Source organism: Falco punctatus (genome assembly GCF_963210335.1).
Source record: "Falco punctatus genome assembly, chromosome: 6".
NCBI lineage: Eukaryota > Metazoa > Chordata > Aves > Falconiformes > Falconidae > Falco > Falco punctatus.
Genome location: NC_137585.1, coordinates 45,593,883 through 45,612,254, shown reverse-complemented (window position 1 = coordinate 45,612,254; position 18,372 = coordinate 45,593,883). Strand labels below are relative to the sequence as shown.

General features: G+C 47.1%; 1 protein-coding gene across 7 annotated transcripts in view; it reads left to right on the top strand.

The window, feature by feature from the left end:
• The first annotated feature begins 248 nt into the window (after nt 1–248).
• Nucleotides 249–18,372, top strand: part of NTN4 (netrin 4) — a 68,833-nt gene continuing 50,709 nt past the window's right edge. For 4 of the 7 annotated variants that reach the window (XM_080392639.1, XM_080392638.1, XM_080392643.1 and 1 more), the window contains exon 1: nt 249–18,367. In XM_080392639.1, coding sequence (XP_080248765.1) covers nt 18,262–18,367 — 106 coding nt within the window. In that variant the 5' untranslated portion in view covers nt 249–18,261. The remainder of the gene's footprint in view (nt 18,368–18,372) is intronic. The other 3 variants (XM_080392641.1, XM_080392637.1, XM_080392636.1) reach the window with 2 other exon arrangements.

Genomic DNA, 18,372 nt, shown 5'->3' with positions numbered 1-18,372 from the left:
GCTTTACTTGAAACTGAAGAGCTGCAGCAGCTACTCCTTTCGTGTTTTGAGTCAAAACAAGTAAATAGCCATGTCCCAGTGACTCTGCAGTGTGCAGCTTAGCCAAAGCTGCTGCCTGCCTTAAGTCACCGCAGAGTGGTAGCGTCAGTTGGTCCTGGACATGTTACCTTCTCAAAGACAGTCCTTCGCTGGCTTTGTTTAGTGCCAGCATCTCCTTTCTCCTGTTTCACGTGCTCCTTCAGTGTTACAGACCAAAGTGCGTGGCCCTGGCTTCTGAGCACTGCCCAGGGGCATACACCCCTGCAAATGGGCACCGGACCCAGCTCCGCTTCCTTACCTTTGCTCTGGGCAGCCTTGCGTCAGCGGGCTGACACCTTCTGCCCTGGGACTCCCCAGGATATACAAGAAGGAGGGTGACACCCAGGAGGTCTCTTTATGTTGGGAGAATCAGCTCCATCAGGCAGCATTACCTAGTTCTGGTATTTTGGGTTGGATGTTTATAGATGCTGGTCATCCACAAGAGGTGGGTTTGGCTCTGAACCGAATGTCTCCAGCATCAAGAAGTCTTTTCCATAAGCTCACTCATGCCCATCTTTGCTAAAAGATTTCAAGTGGGAAATTACTGAGGAGAAACTAAATGGTAAATCTGGAGTCCAGTGTACTAAATGTTTGTGCAGATGAAAGGAAATTGCCTCTATTACAGGGAGGTGAGGAAGGTACGTAGAGTTTAACTAAATGGTTGATTTTCTCCAGTCAGTCCAAAGGAAAGCTTTAATTTCCCTAGAAAGGACAAAAGAAAGAAAAAAGCACAGCCCAAGGGAAGGGAGGAAAGAAAGACATTCAAAAACATAAGACAGTATTTCCCATTATGAAAGGGGCTTTTTGGAGACATAATGCTCAGAACTACATTATTACAAGATTTCTTGTGATTTATGACAAATCTTATAGCTGACAGAAAATACTTGACATAATTCAGTTAATATTACAAAAGGTCTTTGGAACAAGCTAGCACAAGCTTTAAACTTTTAACTTAAGATAAATTAAAATTCTTACACCAAGAGCCCATAAAGACAGCGCATGTCCCAGCAACATCACGAATGTTACAGTTGTTATGTGGACATATGCAAGCCAGTTGCTGGGTTTTGGGGATTGTGCTTTAGTCCTCTTTTTTAGAATAATCTTGAAAATTAACTAGGAAAAAGAAACCCAAACTGCATGTCATATCTATTCTTGCTTTCAAAAATACAAGCAATCGTTGCTGCTCACTGAACACTAAAATCTGCTTTCAGACAGTTCAGTGTCAATCCCACCAGACATTGTTTTCAGAAAATACAGAGCTTCTGTGTAGGAGGCCAGAGACAAACCTGCATAATTACTCACCAAAAAAAATCCGTTGTCCCAAGACAGAAAATATAAATCGCTGGTCTGAAGATGAAGACTGGGGACTAACCCTTCACGACTGCAATCTAATGAGTCACTACTGAATTTTCTCCAGGCTCTGTTCTGAACCTATGTTGTTGGTTCTGCCTCTGCCTTCCTTTGCAGGCTGGGATAATTTGTTTACTTTCATTGTGTCTGTATTTCTGTTCATAAAATGTATAAAAAATAATGTGTCCCACGTCTCCTTCCCTTTCAAAGAATAGTGTAGTTTGCTCAGATTTAGTGATGTATTGCTGCAGCAATGGACAACATAGGTTGGATAAAGCAGCAGCTCAAAATGAGTTTTACTTTCTGTTGGACCACTTTAGAACAGAATTTTTTAGTGAAATGGCTTAAAAACATGATTTCAGGCAAGTATAAAACTTATTTTATTCAAGCCCTTATAGAAAAAAACAAGCAACTTTCATTTTTGCTTCTTCCTTTTCTCTGGCCTTTCTACACTAGAAAGGAGGAATAAAGACTGCAGGGTAAGGGCGATACTTCAGTTTAGATCAGCAAACGTAAAGGCAATATTGCTTTATACATTGAAGGATGGGTAGAGAAAGAAAAATGACCCCTTTGGTTCCCTTTAAACTGTATCAACCCCCTAAACTTGTCCTGCTTTCATCCAATCTGGAAAGGGAATTCATGGCTTGAAATGTGTTTAGAAATCAGTAATTATTTTCTTATTAAAATCAGAGACATTTCAAGCACATCAACATGATTTTATTGAATGAAAAATCCTTTTTCATCTGACCTCATTAGATACTAGTGCTGACATGGCAGTCCTCTGCTAGATACACGTATTGAGCTGATGGCTTCGTGCTTTTTTGCATTCTCCCTTTCATCTCCTTCTTCTCTCCTTTGTTCTGTGGCGGGTTTCTGAACAGCAGCTTGTTTTTCTTGGCTGCCTCTCAGGAACGTCAGTCGACATTGGATCACTGGATCACATCTTCTTTGATTTCAAACCTATTTTAAACCCATTAAAAGTCTGAGCCATTTGTCCTGCGGTGTTCCCACTCCTGCCTGGTTTCCAGAAGCTTAAATGTATTTAGGCAAGGGCTGTAAGATGCCAAAATTCTTCCCAGTTCATGGTCTGAGCTTTGTCCTGGCTGTCCCCTCCCTTGCAGGACACAGTGCTGCGAATGCTGCAGTTACACAAGGCTGCTAGAGCCCATGGCCAGACCCTGGCACAAAAAAGCGACCTTGGGGCACGCCATGTCCCTGCCAGGGTTGTTAGAAACCCTGTCCCCAAAGCAGCAGGTTTCCAGGGGGCATCAGGGGCAGGTGGGGTTCGGAGCTGTTGTTTCAGCCTGTAGACTCCTGTAGACATTTCTGTACCAGGTGCCTGTGGCGGGATTAGGATATTGCTGGCCTACAGGAGCAGCGGAACACATTCCCACCACCTGGATCTGCAGTGATCGGTGAGGAACATGGGGAGAATTTTGTTACCTCCTTGCACCCCCTTGCACTTGGGAAATCCTCCCCTTGCTGATGGCGAGGTAAAGTCTTGGTCTCCAGCCTGGCTGTCAGGCTGTTTCCATGCTGAACTTCTGACAGCTTCCATCCACAACCCTGCCCAACCCTCACAGTCAGTCCAGCTGTTAGAAATGTCTAAATTTATCCATTATGAAATGTGACTAAGTGGCTTCTTATCAACTCCTATGTCTCCAGATGTTTGGGGATCTCATCTGTCAGGAATGTATTTAGAATTTTGTCCAGTGCCAAAACTGCAAAGCTATAAAAAATATTTCCATCCTTACTAACTCCTGGATCATTCTGAATTCTCCTCTTAAGCATTGCTTATCTCTCTTCATGCTTTTCCGGTGCTTTCTGTTTTTAAACCGAGGAAGAACATTAGCTCAGTCATGATTCAGTCATTCATCATCCCATCTCTGAGAACGGCTGAGACCTGATGAAGAGCCAAGTTGGCCCAGAATGGAAAACTATGAAGTGATTTGACCATAGTTAGAGATACTCCCCAGAGCTTAGTGTCTGCTCTGTGTCTTAAAAAAGGTTTTGATCCTGTCTATTGCTACAGACTGTTCATTCATATACAACTATGTATGTGTTTATTTGCTTCCCTTAAAAATCTTAGCTCTGCAGGTCAGCACATTCCATTTTATGGTCTGTAAAGATACAGAAACTGGAAACGGAAAAAGGGGTCTCTCATATGTCTCACTCTCTCAGTGCTGTGATATTCCTATATTATGCATTATTATTATTTTTAAGGACTTGGAAATCCCCTAATCTTGTTACATTTCTTCTTTTATTTCATTTTTCCTGGCATTCAGTTATGATTTCCTTTTGCTCAGCTGTGCTGCACACTGTACTTCATTGAATAACCATACCGTGGCTCGTATACCATCAGTATACCATCAGTATTTCTCTCCAGTTGTTCGGCCGGATCAGACTGTTCTCTGTCCATCTAACAGAAGTCTGTCCTCCCACTTTGATTCCTCCTGCTCTTATATAAATCCCTTCAGCATGTCAGCATCTTCTCTGCAGTGGGGTTCCCAAGGTGGTAAATAACCCTCTAGGTTCTGTCTTTTTCTATTACAGAGAAGGTCTTAGGACATAAGCAACATTAATTCATTGCCTGTGTTGTTGGTGGGCAGTGAGCCCAATCCCCCTGGCATCATAAAACTTGAGCTGAAGGACTCGGGTTGAAAGGCTTAGCAGTGCTTCAGTGAGTAGGAATGCAATTTCCACTGGGACTGGGGCCACAAATAGACAGAAGTGTTGCAAATCTGAGCATCCTGTCATCTGCTTTTTAGGCATCTTGCCATCTTCCTGTCTGTATTGCCCTGAATGAGCTGTCTGTGCTCCCTGTAAGGTGATGGAGAATGCCAGGTGCCCAGGAAAGGGAATATGGGGGTCAGGGCATTAGAGATCCAGGGCATGAACAGGTAATTCATCATGCTAGATGGATCAGTAGGTTAAAGCAGCATCCACCCAAAGGTTTTCCTTTGGACTGTAATGTCTCTACCATGCATGTGGCTTATAGCTGCCTGAAAGACTGGTTGTTCATGTGATCCCATCTGTGCCTCTGGGTGCTGGAGTGCTGCTGATGCCTCAGAGCTGGGGCAGAGCCTCCAGTTTAGTAGCCTCTGAAGGAAATTGCGTTCTCATGTGCCAGAACCGCTCTGCAAATTCAACCAGTGAGCAGTAAGTGAAAATTGTTAGGGAATTTGTTTACAAACTGCGCTACTGCTCCTGCAATGCCAAGACTACTTCCATGCTTGTCTTTCAGAGGTTTTACGGGCGTAACGGTGGAAACACGCCACTGCATTGCTGAACTTTGTTGGTTTCAGATGCTAAGCACAACAGTTACCTTGTCACTGCAGTATTGTGCTTGCCCTGTGAAGGAGGAGTTTCAAGGCTATCAACTGACACTTTCCAAGAGGTCTAGGCTCATTTTATAAAGACAGAAAGCACAAAGGGTGATTGTCTCGCATTTTTTTAGTTCTGCAGATCACTTGGCTTTCAGACTCATGCTTTATAGCACAAAGTAAGGAATTTTATAATGACCCAGAAAGGTACGGTCTGTCATGCTTGAGCATTTCCTTTATTATTTGATTGTCTAATCTTCTTCAGGGGTAATTTCTTACACACAAACTTACACTAATTTGGTAAAAAAGGTAACAGCAGAAGAGGAATGAGGGAAGAGAAAGAGGTGGGGATGCAGAGGGCAAGTATGAATGACAGATCAGGGATGAGAAGATAGATATCCACTGTAGGCTACAGGGGTAGGATTGGTTTTGTGAACAGGAGGAAATTAAAGACCATGATGGCAGGAAGTAAGGGATGGATCTAGGCTGCAACATGGAAAAGCAGAGAAAGTTTGAGATTCAAGAACTGATAGTAAGGAAGAAAACAAGAAGAGATGAAAAAGAGACAACAGAAATGAAAGCTCATTCATTATTATTTTTGTTTTCCAGCCCAAATGGACCAGTTTTTTCTCCTTAAAGTATATGGTATGTGTTTCAGCTGATCAGTTCAGGACAAGGAGAAGAAAAAAAAAACTTGTCAAGGCTTTGATTCACTGAAAGATGCATTTGGAGTAGCTGAAAATACTTGTGGATTAAGCACATAGATTTGGCTATAACAAGAAATAATTATTTGGAAATGCTGGGATAAACCTTTTCATAAGAGCCACAGCAACTTTTATTACTCATTTGTGATAAAGACAAAAGTTTAAATTCAAGTAGTAATAGTATCAACACCAACTGCTACTGGTGTCATCCCAGTTGAAATAGCAGTCCCAGCTGAAAATGCATCCTTCAGGATGCACGAGAATTTGTTTCTAGCCCTTTCACTACCTGCAGACATTTGCACTTTTATCTCCTACCACACTGCTCTGTTTTTTGGAGGGTGTTTTTCAGTGTGCTCCTTTTCCTAGCTTCTGCTGACACTGTGCGTCTGTGCATATATATTTACTTTGCACTTGTACATATATCATTGTAGAGATAGGCTATTCTTCACAGTGTGGTACCCAAAGCACCAGGTGATAAAGCCATCCTCTCATGCACAATCTCTCTGCTGCAGCAGGCTGCAAAGTTTGCTAAGGAAATCTACATAGGTAAGAGAAAACACTGAGAACAATTCATCCTACAATAGCTGGTTGGTTAGGATGCGTTTCTGAGATGGAGGTTTAATTCTGCCCAGGACTCCAATCAATACTTCACTGTTCATGGGCGAGGGCATCTTTCAGTCCTTCGGCTGCTTTGGGAAACTTGACATTTCAGTATGTTGCAAATGGCAAAAAGCAAAACATGCACCAAAAGTCAATGATGTTCGGATTTTCATTTCAGAAGTAAGAAAGGGCACGATTAGTGTTGTTCCTTGTGTTTAATGTGAGGTTGTCCAAGAAGAAAACAACCACATTTCTAATCAGATGGTGAAGTGAAAAAAAAAAGTTACTGACTCAGTCCTAGGTAGTGATTTTTATTTTCTTGAAAATGATGCTTCCATGGCCTTGAAGTGCTACAGAAGCACCCTGACCCCCAGTGATTTCAGGGACCTGCCATTGAGACAGCTTGGAAATCCATGAGGACTGACAGTGTAATGTCTGATAAGGACCTTCAGCAATGTCAGTAAATGAACAAGCTGAATCTCCCCAACCTAAGCATCAAATCATACCCTAAAGGGCAGCTGTGCCAGCTGGCCCCAAGCAGAGAACCCACCTAAGGCTTAACAGCAAAGCTGGCAGGGAACCAAGTCAAGAGCAACAGCAAAAAGAGAGCAAAACCTCCATTTTGAGCATGTCCCAGTCTAAGCATACACAGTAACTCAAACTCCTTCTTCAAAACTACTGTACAAATGTCCCAGTTCCCCACTGAATTAACATACCCTTGTGAGCAAGGGTGTCATGGCTGTTTATAGAATGGTCTCTTTCATACAAAAGTAGCATCTGGCTGGTATCCATCCCTTTTTGTATGCTTTTTTCTCCCCCAGCCGTGACAGAAGCACAGTCACAGCATCAAGTACTGGTACTTGAAGGAGGTGCCAGTTGCCCAGAAAAAGTGGTCTTCAGCCACCAGCTATCAAAATTACCCTGCAGATTTCAGGCAGAATTTAAAGCAATCCCTTAAAGAAGGCTTGCCTATTGAAATGTCTTTATAGGAGTCCACAGGTCCATGCTGAAAGACCTAGATGAACTGTTGCACCTGGCTGTGTGCAGATGTGGCAGTCTTGGGTACCTCTTGGGTAAAAGCACATGGCCAGTGTGTCCTCTGGTAACAATCTGTCATTTTACTGGTATGTACTGCAAAGTGCCTCCAGATCCCCATGTTCCTGCTGGATGCTATGGAACCAGAGGCCCACACACCAGGGTCTGGAAACCTGAGCTGCTTTGAGGAGGATGGAGATCTGCCAGAGGACTCTCTTAGAGGAGATCCAGCATCTTTCTGGCTGTGCTGATATTTCATGTCTCCACTGCCGCCTGTTTGAGGTTTAGAGGTACCAAAAATAGCTGTAAGCAAGAGCTTAATATAGGCTAATTTAGCTTAATTGCTTAATTTTCAACCAGAGCAGAAGTCATGAAGTCCCTGGCATCTTTAACGTATCCTGGAATAAGGCAGCTGGGAATAGTGTTACTTAGGCTGGTTCCCTGGTTGTCTTCCCATTCCGTACATGTCCTACATCCACGGACACACTGAACAACCAGGGCTGTCATATTTAACTAACTATAAAAAATTCTGTTTAAAAGCTCCCTAGTGATCCAAGCTTGAAAGCAGCCACAGGGTGACTAGACTAAATGCAGACTGACATGCATGAGCTACATGAATCCGTATCTGCTACATTAAGCTGCCACAACAGTACAGACACAGCACATTCCACATTTATGGAGCTCTTTCAGTTTAAAGAGCTAAGTGGTCTTCCATTTCCACTTACAAGAAGCTAATTAATTTGACGACATGATATATTCCGGATAATTTACTAGATGCATGTTAGACATACAGAACAAGAAATTCCCTTTTTAAGGTGTGTTTTCCACTATAAATTATGCAGCACTCGGTGATACGCACACTCAGTAACCTGCAGCATGAAGTCTGACTATAATGCATGCACCTGGACCAGCACAAACTCTTTCTGGCACCGAGCCTTTCCACTGCATCCCAATGTGGTGAGTCTTACTGTAGAGTCTTTTCCTGCAGATCAGTCTGATATGTTCAAGGAATCATAAATATGAAATGGCTTTGTCCTCTGCCTGTCAAAATAGAGGAGATTATTGTCAGAGACCAGAAATAGCCATGATGTCACCCTGTGTGTACGTCCAGCAGAAAGCAAAACAATGTCTAGAATAGGTGGAAGGGCTGCCAAGACCCCATAGCAAAAGCAACATCAGAGCTGAGATTTTGATACTAAGGAAAGGGGCATGGGGACAGACAGATTTCTCTAATATGCTGAAAGTCAAGACTTTAAAGACAGCCTTGTGGTTTGATCAAGTGTCATCTCTTTACTATCTATATTATTCACATTCTCCTTAGTATAAACAAACTATCTCAGTTTAATTTTCTGGTGGGGATATTTAAATAAGTCCCCTCAGATTTAAAGATCATAGCAAGCACTAATGATGCCACTGTATCACACACATTACTTTTTACAGCTTACCTGCACAGATGTTAAGAAGTTTGCAGAGGGAGAAATAGAAGTGTGGCCAAATTCAGGCCCCGTCTGTGCCATAGTTCTCCAGACAGATAGTCTGACTTACCTGAGCCCAAAAAGAGGCATGACCATCACACTAGGATTTCTCTGTGCCTATGTGCCTGCATGGGTATCCTGTTCTATGCCCAAGAGGTTCCAGCACTTGTCCAGGCTGTATTTTTCTGGTTCCCAGCATGCCCGCTCTGCCTTGCAAATCCATAAAGGATGGCTGTAAAAGCAACATTTTGACCCTGAACTAACAGAACAAAAGACGACGTTGAGCCAGCAGGGCAAATTACACCTATTTGCATCTTCCACCAGCACAAAAGGCATAGCCTGAGCCCACTGTCAGATCCAGTGCCTGGTGGTCCACTGTCTGTGCTACCACATTCCCTTTCTTTTAGCAACAGTGTGTGACACTTTCACTCGCAAGTGGACAAAAGGACCAAGCTACACAAGACTGAATTAAGACTTAGTGTGTCTGGGATAATGCGGGGCTTTTTCTTGAATCTCGTTGAAAGGAGCAGCATTAGCAGGAACCCCTGTAGCAATGGGCACCCACCACTGTGCTAGCGCTCACCAGACTGCACAGCTAACAAGAGTGGGACTGGTAAAAGTGACTGTGTGACCAATCTGATGCCCCAAGGAGAGATTCAAAAGCAAAGAAATCATCACACAATTCTCACTAGTAAATAAGCAAAGTGAAAAAGCCTAGCAGAAAAGGGTCTGGGGGTGCTGGTTAATGTCCAGCTGAACATGAGCCAGGCAAGATGCCCAGCAGCATCCCGGCTTGTATCAGAAGCAGTGTGGCCAGCAGGACCAGGGCAGTGATTGCCCCCCTGTACTCAGCACTGGTGAGGCTGCATCTCGAATGCTGTGTTCAGTTTTGGGTCTCTCACTACAAGAGGGATGTAGAGGTGCTGGAGCGTGTCCAGAGATGGGCAATAAATCTGGTGAAGGGTCTAGAGAACAAGTCTTATGAGGAGCAGCTGAGGGAACTGGGGTTGTCTAGTCTGGAGGAGACTTGGGGAGTCTTATTGCTCTTTACACTTACAGGTCTTTTCCAACCTAAGTGATTCCATGATTCTATGAAAGCAGGCAAGGAGTGGACAAGGACAAAGGCCAAGGTTTTCCAGCTTGGTTTGACTTCTAGTGCCTGGTTTTTTTAATGCCTTACCAGAGACACCAAGAGGGTGCATGCAGACTGTGAGTATTCACACTGCATGTGCTCATTTTAAGTGCCTGAAAATGGGGACACTGCAGTGTGACTGAAAGCCCTGGTGGCAAGGTGCCACTGTCAACCACCATCAAACCTTTCTGCTGTTTCTGGCACACTGAGATCAGCAATTCATGTGAAATAACTGCTTTTACTGTCATCCAGGGTCACGTTCAAAGGAGTCGTTTTTAGGTTGTTCTATGTTGTGTCCAGCACATGCCTGTTCCTCGCTGATACTGGGAGACACGAGTGATATGCACTGTTTGGGTTGACACCGTGAAGGATGGCCTGGAGGCTTCCTCTGAACCAGATTAACCCAAAATCCATGTTGTGAGTCTGAAAATACAGCCTGAGAAACAGCCAGAGCAGGACACCCATGGGGCCACACTTACCTAGCCATGCTCTCCATCTCACCAACGTAGGTGCAATCATAAGAAGAAGGGACCTTCACATGACGGGGCTGGTATCCTCGGAGACAGGGATCTGGCTCCTTTGGGTTCTTCCTGATGTCCCAGTTGCAGATACTTTGTTTTCCAAAGAAAGGATGGAAAACAGACCTTCTTTAACACACTTTTCTGTCAGGAGAGCTTCCCCACCAGTACGGAACAGATAGTATTTCTTTTGTATTTTCATGGAGTCTCTGCTACACAGATGAGAAGAAGAGTGGCTGCCAGTCATGTCCCTGCCCATGCTGCCACCCTCAGGACCATGGCACCTTCCATCTTTGCTGCTGGTTCACTGGCACAAACCCCATCTCTTCTGTGTGGGGCTCTGCCCACCTCCGGAGGCGGCAGCGCGTGCCCTGCAGCCAGCCTGCTGGCCCCGAGGGCAGCAGCCCTCGCACTGCTTGCCAAAGGGACTCAGGCTCAAGAGGGGACCAACGCTCCTGGTACCTCTTAGACCCAGAGAGGAGCTTTCTATTCCAGCAGCTCATTCAGCCAAAGTGCAATCATTTAGTCAGTGTTTTTCCACATGTTGTCTGGCAATCATTTCTGTTTCTTTTTCAATGGGGTCCCATGAGATCACAAAACAATAACCTACTTTCCCTAAATGCTGCCTTTATTGCTATGTTTGATAAAATGCCATTATTTAAAGAGACCTGTAATGCCTGGAGGGGGTGATTTACAACCACGTAACCCTCCCCAAGTTTGCCATGAAACCACTGCCAAATGCTTCTTTAAGCATCTCTAAACGCAGTTTGTCAGGTTTTCATTTCTCATCCTGTTGATCAGGCAGATGGGGGAACATTTTTTCCAGTCTTGCTTTCTACTAATACCATCTTTCCCCCGCATGAGTAGTGATTGTAACTGAAGGCTATTTAAATCTTCAAATTTATTTCAAATGTAATGTGGTTCTCAAACGGTCCTGCTGGGGAGGCGGGTCAGCAGCAAGTCACTGTCCTGGAGGAACCTCTGACCATCCAGCACCTTACTCCTGACTTACAAAGTTACATTTTAAGCCTTTTTTCTAAATTCATTCTGCATTTGCATCTGAGAGGCCCTGCAGCTGTCTCTGCTTAATTACCTTTCTGTATGGTGCACTGCAATAGGCTTGCGCACGCGCTTTGGTACCAAATTCCCATCAGTCAGGTCAGCATGGAAGAACTGGATACCATGACAGTCCCCAGGGCACTCGGCAGCCCAGAGGTAAGGAGGATCATGGAAGGATGATGCTCAGGGATGGAACCAAAAGGCAAAGAGAAGATGCTAAAGGGAGTGGCTTGGCCCCAGCAACAACTGCATGCCCATACACCCAAGGTCTTGCAAACAAGTCCTGCTGGCAGATGCCCTGGCTGAGAGGCAGGAGCAAACACAGCTGCCTTGCCCTCCTTTCCCGCTGCAGAAGGCATGAAGGAGAGCATGGCACAGTGGTTTCTGTCTCCACACACATATTAATGCCAGCTGGCAGAGGACACCTCCCTTGGTCACCTTGAACCCCAGTTTTGGGGGTTTGTCTCACCTTACATCAGCAGTGAGGCATAGCAATGCTGGGAGTCATTCCTCCACCAGGAACCGGGACACGGGCTGCAGTACGCCATAGCTGGCCCGGCGCTTCTCGGAGATGAAAGATGAGCTGACCCTGCTGCACTTGGTAGCTTTCCAGCAAAAGGCATCATTCGGACCAGCTCCCCGTATGGGTTGGAGGGTGGCAGAGAGGTGACAGATGTCCTTGCCTAACCCTTCTCCCTCTGCCTCGCTCCTCCCAGCCCCACATCCCACGGCTGCAGTTGCTGCTGGCTGCTGGGCTGCCCTCTAGCATCCCGCTCCCAGCTTTCAGGCTGGGTGCCAGGGCTGAAACAAGAGCCAGTGAGGGCCTGGGAGGGCTGTGCCTGGCCTCATCCCACTGCCAGCCCGATGCTGCTGGCCACGGCTGGCTGCCTCACCACCTCAGCCACCTCTCGCCACCCCGGCTGCCTTCCCTGGCTGCCAGGAGTGTTTTGGAGGCTTTCTGCCGACTAGATGCTGAAGTTGGCAGAGGTGGCACTCAGAAAGCAGCCAGCAGGTTAATCCTCCTAATAATTTGTAGCATGCAGGATGGAGTGGAGAACTGACATAGAAAGTGTCTGTGCTGTGGATTTCTATGGCATTTAAATGTCATCATTATCTTGATATCTGCATATCAATTACCCAAGAAAGGAAGGAAGGAGGAGGGGCAGAGGTTATGTGGGAGCTAAGAAAGCAGTGACAGAATTAATCCAGCAAGCGCAGGTCTTACTGCAAAAAAATTACGCCAACTGCCTACCAACACTTTTCTTACTTTAGCAAGTCCTCCCCTTCTCCTTCTTGCTTTTGCTTTGCTTTTTTTCGTCCTGAATCCCCTCTAAATGGAACATGGGCAGATTAGCTGGTTCCCCTTCATTCCTGCTTGTCCAAAATGGATAGTAAGAAGAGAGAGAGAGAAAGTGAAAAAAACCCTCAAGATGCCTGGAGCCATGGGTTTTGGATAAAAAGCAGCTGCATGTGAAAAATAATTGATGTGGGTTTTGAGCTACTACAGTTGGAGAATAAAAAGCCATTTTTTCAAAGATCACCTCTTACTTCTAGAAAGACAGCAGAACCTTTAAAAGGTATTGTTGAAAATAGGGGCTTGGGTTACATTTTTTTCAGCAGTGGATGCAGAGAATCTAATGTACCTGAACCCAGCCCTTTGTGCTGCCAGGCATTCCCCTGCGGCACTGGGCTCCGGGGGCTGACCTTTCTTCCTAAAACAAATCCCTGTCAGAAGGTGTTTTGGTGTTGTTAGAGAAGTGTAGCAACTATCATAAGCACCTGAATGAGCCTTAACCCTCTCATCCTTCACATGAATCCTGAGGGTGGAAGTGATACCTGCTTTCATGATGCAGGTGATAAACCCTTGTTGGAGCACAGGCGTCCCTTTGACTGCTGCAGGGAGACCCTTTTGCCCACTGGAAGGACCAATGCTATAACCAGAGGGAGAAAGATTCAAATCTTTACCAGATTACACAGTAAATGGGTTTGCCTGTGCTCAATAAAGGGATTTATCATTTTGTGCAGTGTGCAGAAGTCTACCCAAGAGACTGCAATGGTCTCTGCTTTGCCCACACACAAAATTAATGGCAGTGAGTAACTCCAGGGTTTCTTCTTCCTCTCTTTCATGTTCCCTGCTGACCCTTTGCATTTTTCCCTCTGGTGGGCAGAAACAGGGTGCTTTCCATCCTCATTACAGGCTTCTGAAGAATGGCACTATCACTGCAATAATGCTTCTGTGACTTGACTTCCAATTACACTAAATCCCATGAAAGTGCTTCTGTTCTCGTATGCACACTGGTCCAGCATGCAAAATAGCTCCAAAAAGTCGATCACTGGGTACAGGGAAAAGTTAAGGGCACTTTGGTTCCTTCATTTTCTGCAGTTGTCTGTAGGGTGATGCTTTACATCAGAACTCAGCTTTAACAGGAACTTAAAAAAGGAAATACAAAACTTTAATCAGTAATTATAACTCTGGCTCATCTTTTAGTTTATTTTCATACAGAAAACTTAGGAGTCAATCTGTTTCAAAACATGACGAGTCAGTGTTTTCATCGATCATTTGATGACAGTTGGAAGATTTTCAGTGATTTGCAAGAAATGGAGAAACACAAGACTTAACAATGGGTTTTAATAAAAAATGTTAAAGATGTGGCACCAAAGAGACAAGAGGGAAGTGGCTTCAGACTCCATCCAAAATCCATAGATCAGATGCTGACTTCCATTGACTTCAGTAGACTTTGAATAAAGAGCATATTTTTTCTTGAAACAAACAAATTTCTATTCCTTTCAATAAAGCTTTTTTAACATGTTTAGATGTGCATGTGGTACATCAACCTCTGTTCATGGCTGGAGGAATGGATCATCTGAAAACAGCAACAGCCACCAGATCTGTTTCAGCCAAATTTTCTTTAAAGTCAAAAGGACTGCTAATCCAGTAGACCCCTTGTAGAAACAGTAGCATCACCATTTCCAACACAGTAGGGCAAAGGACCAGTACCATATCACTTACCTCTATCACCTAGACATTTTATGTTGGTCATCCAAAACACTGGGAAAAGGCAAACCTGGTCAAGTAAAAATGATGTGGAGCAAGCCATAGCTGCCACGGGGAAGGGCTCTGTACAGGAGTATGGTGATGGCTCTTTCTTGCGTAACACAACACGCTCTGCACCAGTGCAAGGAGGGCATCCTTTTGCCCCCGTCTCTCCCACCAGCAACTTACTGCTGAGCCATGCATGAGATACATCCAGTCCTGCCCAGAGGACATCTGAAAGGGCCCCTTAATGAAAAATCACTAACAAACTAGAAGTGAGCATCTCTAGAGCTAAAGCACGTAGGTAATTGTTCTACTGGAATTGCTGCCCTGTGGTTAGGCTGCTTGGTGGAGAGCACTCCAGTCCAGCTTCTCGTCTTCCCACCGAGGTGCAGTGCTCCGTTTGGGTATCACCTCCGTTCCCCACACAGAGCCGAGTGGGCCATGCCCAGTCCGTGGGGCAGCAGTGAGTCACGGGCAGGTGCAAGACGGCACATGTGACACCACGTAAAATAGTCAGACGTGTCTGAAGGACCACGCTGGCCCCAAGGGCCTCCTGTTAAACTGTAACAGGAGTTCTGCATACTTAGACAGATGCCAATAGAGAAAATAGTGATCTTTGAACAAACCTCTAGTTAAAAAGTAAATCTGATCTTTTGGATTTTCGAGTTTTCTATGACAAAAGTCTAAGTCAGGCAGCTCTGACTGAGTGGTAGGTGAGGTATTCCTCCTGTGGTTTTTGTTCTAAAATTAGCTTCACACACTGGCTTGAAAATTTTAATCCAGGCTCATCCCTACCCTTGGCAAGGGGCTTGGGGGAAGAAATTTGCAGAGGATCCTCTGTCATCACCCAGTTCAAGGGCCAGGATTTCACTCTGACAGAAAAGGCCAAAGGGCTTCTGCTACCTCTCTCCAGGGATGGCATCATGCCCTTGGGCACCTCTGCCAAAGCAGCAGGCTCTGCTTCTTCCCCCAGGTTACCTCCTTGGGCCTGCCACCCCTGCTTATTCCCCTCTAGCTTGCTGGGACACATATACTCAGGGAACATCATCACTCTTCAAGAACTTCTTAAGTGTAATCAAAAAATACAAACACCAGACAAAAACAGGTGATCTTCACGTTTCTGGGCCTGTCTGTCTACTTGGCTACCTACAACGACTTTGCAGGAATGACAGCTGGAAACATCTTTTGCTCATCCTTAACCAGCAGTACAGCGTGAACCCAAAAGCCTATGATCCTGAAGAAAATCTGGGGAGAGGTAAACACTTTGCTTCTCTTAACTACATGTTTTTCTCCTTTGGCACCTCAAGAGGCAACACTGACAGACAAAGAAAATAAAACTGGGCTGAAACATCTCTGTGCGCTTCCCCACAACCTGCTGAACTCCCACCAGCCCTGTGAGGCAGCAAGCAGCGACACCTGCCCTGGGAAGATGCCCATAGCTTGTGGCCATACACAGTTCTGCAGGGGCTATTCAGTGAGCCACCGTCTTGGGTGCATTCATGGATGAGTGTTTGTGCAGGTCCCATGGGGCAACCAAGAGCCAGGAAGGGGGTGTTGGGAGGATCTGAGCTGCCTGTGGCCAGAGTTGCAGACTATGTGGCCTCCAACAAGTAAAACAAATTCTTCTAGGAAGAGCAAACAGGTTTTATAAGGTTGCAGAGCTGCTAGGCAGAAAGAAAGTGTAACTCCATTATTTGGCTTATGTGGATCACGGCATGCGAGCCGTCAGCACCTTGAAAGAGCAGGCTTATGCTACCAAGGGGAAGGCAGTTCATGAGCTCTCTCAAATTTTCAGATACTCAAGCTGGCTTTGGGATGTCCTACCTGGGGTTATCTGGAAATTGCCCTTTATTGTCCCCAGTTTTCTATGCCATGGATCTGTTTCAGCAATATCAGACCTCCTGCCCCTGCCATTGCTGTGGGCACGTCCTTACCACATGTTCTTTCGCTCCTCTGTCCCTGTGATTCCATGCCCACAGTGTAGCCTCTCTCCTTCCATTTTCCCTTGCTGGCCACTGCTCTTCTCTCTCCTTTCGAGCCTGGTATCACTCTCCCTCTCCAGACACTGATACCGTCATCCATCTCTCTCAAGATTTTGTTCTGCAGTTTTTCAGTCCAGATCACCTCTTTCCCTGCTGCCCCAGGGGTTTCCCCAGAGCCACCCTCTGACCCAGTCAGCCCTGTCGTCTCCTTCCAAGACAATTACTCCTTCTGTTCATGGACTTCAGCCTGCCCTATGCTCCTAACACCAAATGGGTTGGCACAGCAGTGTGCTCAGGTCCACCCGGACTTATCACCCTAGGGCAGACTTATTACCAGGCAGTTTTGACGTAGGAGGAACTATGAGCGATGAGTTACAACGGAGATAAATTCCTCGCCTGTGGCTTGCCCTTTCCCTTTCCCAGCCCTGCATGATGTGACTGCTGCAACCTGGCTTTAACAGCACAACCCCCCGTGTGATTCCTCAGCAGCCCATCACCCTTTTGCAAGATGTGAGGCAGACACCCTCCAGAACATCCTTTTCCTCCATGGCCACTGCTGTGAGGAGGCTCCAAAGTGTGGGTGCAGCCCCCATCATGGCGAGGACAAACCTCTGAGTAGCTCACAAGTGGCCATGGGGGCTTGACGGCTGCCCGGGGGCTGGAATTCCCTGTCTAGATGTGCTTTTCTGGAGGGCAGAGAAAATGACAGTGGCAATGCAAGCAAAATGCTTCTTGATGGTATGTAAGTCAGCACTGAAAAATTAGAAAGATGACCAAGATCAACGTACCTGTACCTTTTAAGGTATAGATATAGAGACAGCACCGCCCCGTGAGCCAGATGTTTGACTGCTGTCAGTAGATTATGGACTAAATAGTTCTCAGGGAGCATTTTGGTGACGATACAACCCTGAGCAGCCCTGAATGCATGGCATTTTTGAAATCCATTGCAGAAAGCAGCACGGTGGTCTTAAGATACCATCATACTGTTTTTTTAAACCGAGTCGTTCTTAAGTTATCCAAGTTCAAAGTGCAGAGAAAGAAGTACTAAACATTTTGTAAGGCTTGCAACACTCTCACTTCCCAGGTTAGATTCAGGTGAGTAAAAAAAGCAACCGCTCAGAAGCGCTTAGCCCTTGCTTTCCTAATGTCCCTCTGCTGAGAACTGAAAAGGTAACGGGCTGGCCGCAAAAAATAGCTGTAGCTGTGTCTTTTCCGGTTTTCAGAGCCCAAAACTCCTGCTGAGGTACGGTGACCGGCGCTGTTGAACCGACCAGACCGTGTGGGACTTGGGGGCTCTGGAACCTGTGAGCTAAGCCACAGATCGCCAAGTCCTGCCAACAGGGAAAACTTCTCATGCTTACGTGGCTCCACCGGTCGGTCCTTCAGGTGCCGGGACCGGGCCAAAAAAAGTCTCCAAAGCCCGTAGCAACTCGGTCTGCGGTGGCTCTTGTGAGAGGGAGCCGGGCCGCGGGGAGGCTGCGCTTCACGGCCGCGCTCGCCCCGCTCCGCCCCGACAGCGCGCCGGGCTCTGCAGCCGGCGCCTCCCGGGGCTGGTGCGGGACAGGCCCCTGCCCCGGGGCGCGGGTCCCTCTCCCGGGCACCGGCCCGCCCGCCTCGGGCTGCCGAGCGGAGCCGCTCGGGCGGCAGGGGGGGCGGGGGGCACCCTGCGCTGCAGTACCGCGCCTGGCCGCGCACCGGCAACCGCCCCCCGCGGCGGGGCTGCGGCGGCGGGGAGGGCAGAGCGGCGGCGCGGCGGGGCGGGGCGCGGGGCGGGCGGCGGCGGGGCGCTGCGCGGCGGGCAGCGGGCGGCGGGGCGGCGCGGTGCGCGGCGGGCGGCGGGGCGGTGCGCGGCGGGCGGCGGGGCGGTGCGCGCCCGCCCGCCGGTGCCGCGCGGGGCGCTGATGCCGCGCGGGGCCGGTCGCGCCGCGGGGCGGCGGGGCGCGCAGGGCGGGCGGCGGGCGCTCGGCCATGGGGCGCGGGATGTGGCTGGCGCTGCTGCTGGGCGCCGCCGCCGCTGCAGGTGGGTCGCGACCGTCCGGCGCTCGGCGTCTTCCGTCCTCCGCAGGCGTACGAGGTAGA